The sequence below is a fragment of the Dasypus novemcinctus genome, chromosome 28, assembly GCF_030445035.2.
Source record: "Dasypus novemcinctus isolate mDasNov1 chromosome 28, mDasNov1.1.hap2, whole genome shotgun sequence".
NCBI lineage: Eukaryota > Metazoa > Chordata > Mammalia > Cingulata > Dasypodidae > Dasypus > Dasypus novemcinctus.
Window position 1 is genome coordinate 43,372,121 of NC_080700.1, and position 9,790 is coordinate 43,381,910.

The 9,790-nt window shown below is 44.7% G+C and overlaps 1 protein-coding gene across 1 annotated transcript in view; it reads right to left on the reverse strand.

Moving 5' to 3' along the window:
- RSPH3 (radial spoke head 3) overlaps nt 1-7,590 on the reverse strand; it is a 57,784-nt gene extending 50,194 nt beyond the window's left edge. Inside the window, exons 1-2 of the mRNA XM_004461154.4 lie at nt 7,252-7,590; nt 2,795-2,882 (exon numbers count right to left, since the gene is read on the reverse strand). Coding sequence (XP_004461211.1) covers nt 2,795-2,882; nt 7,252-7,331 — 168 coding nt within the window. The 5' untranslated portion in view covers nt 7,332-7,590. The remainder of the gene's footprint in view (nt 1-2,794; nt 2,883-7,251) is intronic.
- Between the last annotated feature and the right edge of the window lie 2,200 nt (nt 7,591-9,790).

Here is a 9,790-nt window from a genome sequence, read left to right on the forward strand (position 1 = left end):
CTAGTACCAAACCAGACGAAAATGTTACAAGAAAAGGAAATTACAGATCAATATACTTCATGAACAGAGATGTAAAAATCCTCAACAACACATCAGCAAATCAAATCCAACAATGTATAAAAAGATTATATACCTCAACCAAGTGGAATTTATTCCAGTTGTGCAACATTTAAACATCAATTCATGTAATGCATCATAACTGACTAAAGAAAAATTATCCTATGAATAGATGCAGAAAAAGCATTTAATAAAATACTATACCTATTCATGACAAAATATCTTAACAACAACAAGGAATAGAGGGGAACTTCCTTAACTTGATAAAATAAATTTACAAAAACCCACTGCTAACATTATACTTAATGGTAAGAAACTAGATGTTTTTCTCTAAGATTAGGAAAAGGTGAATATGTCCCTCTCAGCACTTCTATCAGATATTTTATTGAAGTCCTAGCTAATGCCATTAGATAAGAAAAGGAAATACAAGGTATACAGATTAAGAAGGAAGAAATAAAATTGACTTTAAAAGAAGATGACAAGGTTGTCGAATAGAAAATCCCAAAGAACTGACTAAAAAACTCTCAATCTCCTGAAACTGACATGCTCTTATAGCAAAGTTTTGGGATATGAGGTTAATATACAAAAGTCAATAGCTTTCCTATATACTGGCAATGAACAACTGGAATTTAAAATGAAAAACACAATACCAGTTATCTTAGCAGCCCCTACAATGAAATACATAGGTAAAAATTTAACAAATTAATTATAAGATCTATATGAGGAAAACCTGATGAAAGAAAGCAAAGACCTAAGTAAGTGGAGACATATTCCATGTTCTGGATAAGATTTAATATTGTTAAGATGTCAGTTCTTCCTCAATTGATCTATAGACCCAATGCACTGCAAGAGAAATCCCAACACACTATTTTGTGGATAGTGACAAACTGATTCTAAAGTTTACATGGAAAGTCAAAAGATCCAGACCAGCCAACACAATATGAAGAAAAACAAAGTCAGAGGACTGATACTTGCTGACTTCAAGACTTGCTATAAAGCTACAGTAATCCAGACAGTTGGTATTGGTGAAAGAATAGACAAAAAGAACCAGCAACAGAAGAGTGCAGAAATAGAACTGGACATCTACATACCAAACAATGAACCTGGACACAGACCTTACATCTTTCACAAAAAGTAACTCAAAGTGGATCAGAGACCTAAATGTAAAACGCAAAACTATAAAACTACTAGAAGACAACATAGGCGAAATCTAGGTGACCTTGGATTTGGGAGTGACTTTTTAGATACAATTCCAAAAGCAGTATCCATGAAAGAAAAAAATCAGTAAGTATAGTTCATTAAAATACAAAACTTGTGCTTTGTGAATGACATAGTTAAGGGAATGAAAAGACAAGCCACAGACTGGGAGAAAATATCTGCAAAACATATATCTGACAAAGATCTTATATCCAAGGGATACAAAGAACTCCTAAAACTCAATAAGAAAATAAACAATCCAATGGGGAAAAAAAAAAGTCACAAGCACAAGCTCTGAACAGCTATCTCACCAAAGAAAATGTACAGGTGGCAAAGCAGCGTATCAAAAGACAGTCAGCATCATGTGTCATTAGGGAATTGCAAATTGAGACAACAATGAGATAGCACTACCCATTCATCAGAATGCCTAAAATAAAAAAAAACGGCAATACCAGATGCTAGCGAGGACGTGGAGCTACAGGACCTCTCCATCACTGCTGGCGGGGACCAAAATGGTGCGGCCACCGAGGACGACAATCTGGCAGGTTTTTACAAAACTAAACCTAGCCTTACCATAAGACCCACGTAGTGCCCCTGGGTATTTACCCCAAAGAAATGAAACCTCACGTTCACTCAAAAACTGGCACTCAATGTTTGCAATAGCTTTATTCATAATTGACATGAAGTGGAAGCAACCAATGAGTTGAACAGGTAGCAAAACTGGTACATCCATACAAGGGAATATTACATAGTAATAGAAAGAAATGAGAAGTCAAGACAGGAAAAGACTGGAGGAACCTTAAGTACCTATTTCTATATGAAAGAAGCCATTCTGGAAAGGCCACATGCTATATACATTCTGGAAAAGGCAAAGCCATAAACATGGTAAAAAGACCAGTGTTTGATGGGGGGTTATGAGGAGGGAAGGATGGAAGAATAGATGGAACACAGGGTATTTTTACAGCAGTGAAACTATTCTATATGACACTGTAATCATGGGTATGGGAACATTATGTATTTGCCAAAATCCACAGAACTGTACAATATAAAGACTGACTCCTAATGTTAACTGTGGCCTTTAGTTATCAACGATGTATCAAGATTGATGCACCAATTGTCACAAATACACCACACTAATGCAAAATGTTAATAGGGGAAATTTGGAGGTGAAAAAGAGTGTGATATGGAAACCCTCTGTACTTTCTGTTCAGTTTTCTGTAAAATTAAATCTGCTCTAAAAAGTTGTCTAATAATTTTTATAAGTGGTTAAAAATACAGGAGCTTGTATTTTATGTCTTTAAAAAAATTTTTTAGGAGGTACTGGGGATTGAACTTGGGACCTTGTATAGGTGGAGCAGGTGCTCACCGAGCTACACCTGCTTCCCAATCGTACGTCCTTTTTGCATTTCACTTTCTAGTAATTCATTTTTATTGTAGTTTATAAATGTTTTGGTCTGTAACAGGTTGTAAATGAAACACATAAACTCATCTTTCACCAGAGTCTGAAAACCTCTGTGTCAGCTACTCAAGTCATACTTACCAGCGGTGACGTATGCAGGGCGTAAGTGTTGCCGCGGATCACCCTCCTGTCATACATGATGTTTCCGTAGCGCACAGGCTCTTCATCTCTGTTAAAATACCACATTTTAAATACCTACTTTAGTAGTGTTGGTACCTGTGAACTGAACTCGTTTTCAACAGAACAGGCTAGGATGAAAGTGCTTTAGGAAAACAATTTCTCTTTTAGCACAGCTCATGAACTAAGGAGACACATGGCTCCCATTTATGGAGTTCCTGTTATATGCCAGGCCTTCCATGTACATTATTTACTTGTGCGCAAGTCTTAGGTTAGCATGATTCCCATTTCACAGAAGAGGAAACAGAAGTGGGAAGCAATCTGCCCCAGGTTGCCTCGCTAGTAAGTGGCAAAGCTGAACCAGGCCTGTAAATCTGTGGACTAGTTACCATATGTGAAAATGGCCCAGGTGAACAGGGGCCTGCCTGAAAGAACTGAAACAACTTCGATTTGAGGATTTAAAAGTTATATTGATAAAAGAGTAAAATAAGTCAAAATTTTCATTGCTTTCTATTTTTAATTTAAAAAATTTTTTTGAGGTACCTGGGCTGGGGATTGAACCCAGGACCTCGTATGTGGGAAGCTGGTGCTCAACCACTGAGTCATATTGGCTCCTGAGTTGTTTTTCTCGTTTGTTTCCTTGTTGTGTGTACCTCCCGTGTGAGAAGCAGGTGCTCGACCACTTGAGCCACACCCATCCCCCGTATTACTTCTGTAAACTGAAAACCACCATCAGCACAGCGCTAAACCACACGCACACACGCTCTCTCTCTCTCTCCTTCCAATGGCTTCCAGCCACCGCTAGGGTCACACCGCTAGCTCCTGGTGGCCTGCTCCCAGCGGCGCCCTCTCCTGTCCGTCTCCCCTGGACCATTCTCTGCTCTCTGACCCCACTGCCCTTGTGGGCTGCTCTAACAGGCCATACCAGGGCTTTTCTTCTTTCTAGAATGCTCCCCTACCCCTCACCCTCACCCAGTTAATTTGGCTGCTTCCTAATGGCCCTCATATCTTAACTCTAACATCGCTTTCTCCAGAAAGCCTTGCCTGCCTTGCTACTTGCTTTGTCCATCTAGGCTGATGACTCTCTTGTATGCTCGCAGCACCTGTGCTTCTCTTTTGTGGTGTCATTACATCAACCACAGCTCAGGGCCTGTTCTTCTCCACCTCGGCACACCTCATCAGAGTGGACCACATCTGACTTTCTCCCTGCTGCCGGGCTGCCCTGTAAAAGTACAGAAGCTGACTGCGCTTTGAGGTGGAGCACAGAACAAAGCTAACTGGTCCACGAGTGGTCTAGAAGGAAACATCAGGGGCCATGTTGTCAAACGAGCTTAGATCATAGCTATGACCTTACTATCTGTATGACCTTGGGAAAGTTAACTTCTCTCAACCTCAGCCTCATCAGTGAAAGAGAAGCAAAGCCTCCTGCTTCTTGGTGTCACTGGGAGGATGAGAACACCTGGCACAAGGGCAGGTGCTATGGCCAATAAACCTCAGAAAATGGTGCTTTAGTTTATTGCCTGTGAATTAAACAAAATACATGAGTATCTGTTAATGCAATGTAAAACAGGAACTAAAATTATGATCAAATGTGCAGCTAAAAATCTTGGAGCAGAAAGAAAAAGTTGAATTCATGGAGGGAAGGAACAAGCAGGTGATTAGACTTAAGGCCCCTTCCTTGACCGTTGGTTGCACTTGGCAGGGCCCTCTAGCAAAAGCAGTTCCTCCATTCCCTCTTTCACGCTCTCTCTCTTTCCCCAAGGGATTGAGGGCCCTGTGAGAAAGGAGAGAGATCTTAGAGGACCCCTGCCTCAAACCACGTAAAAGTATGTTTGCCTCTAGAATGTACCTTAAAAGCTGGAAATTTTAGAGTTCCTTCAGTTCTTTTCTCTACCTACTGGTAGAAGTCTAAAAGTTCTCTATAGAACCTGAGGTCAATGGTTTACAAGGCACTGACATTAATATTCCCTAACACATTAATCCAAATTACTACATGAGATTAATTCCTTTTGATATGGGAATAGAGGACAAAAAGAGAGCATTGGGTAGATCGAGCAGAGAAAATAGGGAAATCTTGGAAAAGCAAAGATAAACCTATCAAAGAATACAACTGTCTGACATTGATTTTATTCCTTCCCCATTGCTGTAACACAGTTCCACAAATTTAGTGGTTTAAAACAACACACATTTATCTTATAGTTCCGGAGACTGGAAGTCCAAAGTGGGTCTCCCTGGGTTAAAATCAAGGTGTCAGAGGGTCTGTGTTCCTTCCAGAAGCTCTAGGAGGAGAGAATCTTCCTCCCGCCCCCCAGCTGCCCACATTCCTTTACTCAGGGTCCCTTGCAGCTACTGCATCACTCGACCTCTGCTTCTGCCCTCACCTCTCCTTCTCCGACTCAGACCCTCCTGCTTCCCTTTCACTGACAAGGACACTTGTGATGACACTGGGGCCACCCAGATAATCCAGGAGAATCACCCCATGTCAAATCCTTAACTCAGCCACACCTGCCAAGTCCCTTTGCCATGGGAGGTAATACCCACAGGTTCTGAGCATTAGGGCTTGGATATCTTTGCAGGTGGGGGGATAGTGTCATTATTCTGCTTACCACAATGATTTTTTTTTTAGTAAGGGGACATTTCCCAGGTTTTGCCACTGTGAAATTATGAATTATTCCTTACCACAAAGATTTTAAACTTCAATTGGGCACAGTCAAGTAAAAGGTATGTTCTAAGGTAATTTTTTTCATTTCTTTGCATATAGAAAAACATTTCATTTCATTAGGTTTATACACCCTTCACCAAAAGGATTTGTGGAATGAGGATGCCATTATTACAATTTTCTTTAGGCACTTGCCTAAAGGTGAATTTAGTGGAATTTATTACCACTTTAAAAGATGTATTTCATTCTTTTGTGTGTAAAATGTTCTCTTTCAGCTTCACGAGTTAGGATTCTAAGAAAAGGTGAAGTCCTTGGCTCACATTAAGTTTGTGTTAGACTGAAGTTTCTAGATCCTTTCCAAATGAAATGTCAGGTATACCCACTTTCTGTATTTATGACTGATTTCTACTTAAAGGTAGAACTTTACAGTTATCCAATTAAATGTCATCTTTTGATGTCAGGCCAGTAATACAGCCAATTAAGATAATTTAAAGCTTTGACTGTTGGATCATATTAGTTATCCATTCCAGCCACGCATCATGTGAAAATGTGAAAGATTTTTATCCAATTCAGCTATAAAATTCTGAACAAAATAGGGTCAAGTACCTTATAGATAGAGATCTTTCTCCAGTTTGACATGAAAGCTTATTTTCTTTGGGTATTGTCATCTGGTCACTCATTGGCAAGTTTAGTTAACACTCCCTGGCCAGTATCTTCCAGTATTTTGTCCTGGAAGACACGTAGTCTCAACTACTTTCTTGAAACTGAGACTTTACTACGTCTTCAGCATTACCTCAGTACAACTAATCAATTAATTACTTCAATATAGCAAATCAGCTAATCCTACCCAACAAAATTACTTGCTCCTAATGAACCATCATGATTCTTGTGTATCTTATGCTTCTGATTTGTAAACAACCACTTCAAGGCACTAGAAGTGTTTTTGGAAGGAGCCCACTTTAAACTGAATTATTTTGTAATATAAATAATCCCTCTTCAAATAAAAAATTTTCAATTTTGGCATTTATTTTGAAAAGTCTCATGTGTCAGAATAACATAATCAGTTTGGACTCAGTGTTTGAAATGAGCGTCAAGAATTACACTGCTGATGTTTTTTTCCTTAATTCCACGTTTACTGCGTGCCAGGTGCAGTCCTATGTGAGCCACGGACAGAAAAGTTCCTGCTTCCACCGAGCTCGCATCCTTTTGAAGTTGTGCTGATTCGAAAATTCGGGCTTAATAGAAAGAACTTCAAGAGAACCAGGACGTTTACCTCCTTTTAAATTTGCAAATATTCATCAACGAAAAAGAAAGCGTGGGGTCCGACCTGAAGGATAACCTAATTCCCGGCCAAAGACGGGCGCGGGAAGAGCTTTCCTCGGCTTCCGTCCCGGGCTGGCCAGCCGGTACCTCGGGCTCCCGGCCTGCAGGAGGGAGTTACCGAATCGGCCTGGCGCCCTGAGGGTGAACCGGGAACCGGCACGCTCACGCCCCGGCTCGGCGCAGGGACGGCCCCGCAGCAGCAGCTGGCTCCAGCCTGAAGGAGCCGACTCCGTGCACGTGTTTTCCGCCGGCACCTCGAAACAACAGCACGAAAAGGCAGCGACCGAGGGGGGCCACCCACCGCCCTCCTCGCTCTACCTCACGCCGCGGGAGGGTTAAGGGGGAAACTGATTTCGGCAGCGCGCACAGGGAGCGTTTCGCCAGGTGAAGGGGCCAGGCCCGGGGGCGGGTGCAGGGAGGCCCTCACGGCGACACTCACGGCGGCAGCAGGCTGTCGCGGTAGCGGCGGCGCTGGCAGGGCAGGGGCCGCGGCCGGCTGGTGTAGGTGTAGGTGCCCATGGCCCGAGGGCTGAGGTGCGCAGCCGTGGACGGCAGGGCCGGGGTCTCCTCCTTCCGGGGGAGCTTGGTCTGAAGCAGGTGGGCGCTTAGGGGCCGGAGCGGGGAGAGCGGCGCCAAGGGCAGGGATGCCGCCACGCACGCAGCGGCGGCGAGGAGCGAGGCCGGCGGGACGCGAGGCGGCCGGGGCGGGCAGCGGGAGCTAACCCCGGGCCAGCGGCGCGCCGGCCGCCCCAGCGGTTGCCGGGCAACCGCGGTTTCCGGCTGTGGGCGGGGCCGGAGGGGAGTTCCGGCGGGCGGGTTTCGCGGGAGCACCCGCGGCGCGGCGCGCTTCCGGCGCCTGGTCACGCCTCTCCGTGCCGGCGGGCGACTGCGCCTGCGCACTCGGGACCTGCTAGTCGGGGAGGCCGTGGGGCGGCGATGGCGGCGGCGGGTTGCGTGGGGGCCGCTGCTCCCGCCGCTGCCCCGCCGCGCTCCGAGCGCCCCTCACGAGCACTCAGGCCCCGGGCTCCCAGCCCTGTTGCCGGGGAGGGGCCCCCAGGGCCTCCCGCAGCTCCCGCTCCCCGGCCGTGCCCCGCACCCTCGGCTCTAACACGTGAAAGTGAGAACTGAGAAGTAACAGCTGGTGATGTTTTGAGTAATTTATTCGCTTTAAATGGTGGTAAAATGTAGAAATCATTTTAACCATTTTAAACGGATAATCTTGGACATTAAGTATATTGACAGTAGTGTGTCATTTTCACCACAATTTCCAGACTATTTTCATCATGCTAAGCCAAAACTCCTACCCATTTAGCAATAACTGCTCATTCCTCCTTCCCCCACTCCTGCTAACCTCTACTCTGCTCTATGTCTCCATGAATTTGCTCATTCTAAGTATTTCATGTAAGAGAAATAGGATGTCCTTCTGTGCCGGGCTTCTTTCACTCAACGTGATTCCTTCGAAGTCCACCAGTGTAGCGTGGACCAAGCACTTCCCTCCTTTTTAGGGCTGAATATCATTCCATTGTATGGATTTACCACATTTTATCCATTTTTCTGTTGATGGACGCTTGGGTTGCTTTCAGCCTTTGGCAATTGTGAATAATGCTGCGGTGAATATCAGTAACCCTTGTTATTTGCCCAAACGGAAGTCGTTGGTGAATTCGAGAATAATAGCAGTTTCTGTGATGTGGGGACTGAAGCTCAGTTAGACTAAATTGAGGAGAAAATTCACTTAAAAGAATTGAGTCTGTGGCTACCAATTACACCTGGAAATTTTGCTAACATCTTAACTTACTTTGGGAACTTATGTTTCTGCCACAAGGTGTCACTAATTCTCTATTAGCTTTTCTATTAGGTAGTTGCAGCACAGGTGTACCTCGCATTAAGGAAATACTGTTCCAAGAATCAAATTTACAAAATAGGTCAGTTAGGAGGTAGCTCTTTCCACTGTGGAAAGGTTTCCTCTCAAGAGGCGTTTCTCTCGTTTCTTGACAAGTATGGATAGATGTGAAGTGGTACATTCTTAAAATAAGAATGTTAAGTTCTTACTCTTTTCTGCTGTTTAAAAACCAGGGATAGTAAATGTCTGCTCTAGCATACCCAGTTACCGTCCGCCCCCACCCCAGATGGCTCCCTTGTTTGTTTGCTCCTTGTTTTTTGCTGGTTGTTTTTGCTGATTGCGCTTGTTGTCTGCTCATTATCTGTTTGCTTTTTCTCTAGGAGACACGGGGAACTGAACCTAGGACCTTCCGTGTGGGAGACAGGCACTCATTTGCTTCAGCCACATCCACTCCATGCTCGTTTTGTTTTTGCTTGATGTCTGCTTGCTGACTGTCTTCTCTGGGAGGCACTGGGAATGGAAGCTGCGGCCTCAGGCACTCATTTGCTTCAGCCACATCCACTCCATGCTCGTTTTGTTTTTGCTTGGTGTCTGCTTGCTGATTGTCTTCTCTGGGAGGCACTGGGAATGGAAGCTGCGGCCTCCCGTGTGGGAGGCGGGCACTCGGCTACCTGAGCCACGTTCCCCCCCCCCCAGGTATTTTTGAGTATCACAAAAGATGTGCTTTGAAAATTGTGAAATGCTTTTTTTCTAATTTTTGTGACAAATGTTTATGCTCCACTTATAGCAACATTGGTGTTACATACACAGTAGCTCTATCGGTCAGAGCTCTAGTTGCATGTGGCAGAAACGCAGTCCGAACTTGCTTGTTTTAAGGTTGACAGGGTCGTTCCTGTACCTGGGTGGGCTTTGAGGATCGGGATTCGAGCAGTAACCACTGTGCCTGCGGCTTCTTCCCTCTTTGCCCTGTCTGGTGTCTTTCCTCACCATGGCTCCAGCTTCCTTCTCTACCTAATGGGGACAGGCTGCTGACAACCTGAGGCCCCTTCCCAGGGGAAGGGTGTTGCTTGGCTCACTCCCAGGGGCCTCCCTCTGCCAAGGGGCTGGCGTGCTCTGCATGGCCGGCCTGGGCAGCGAG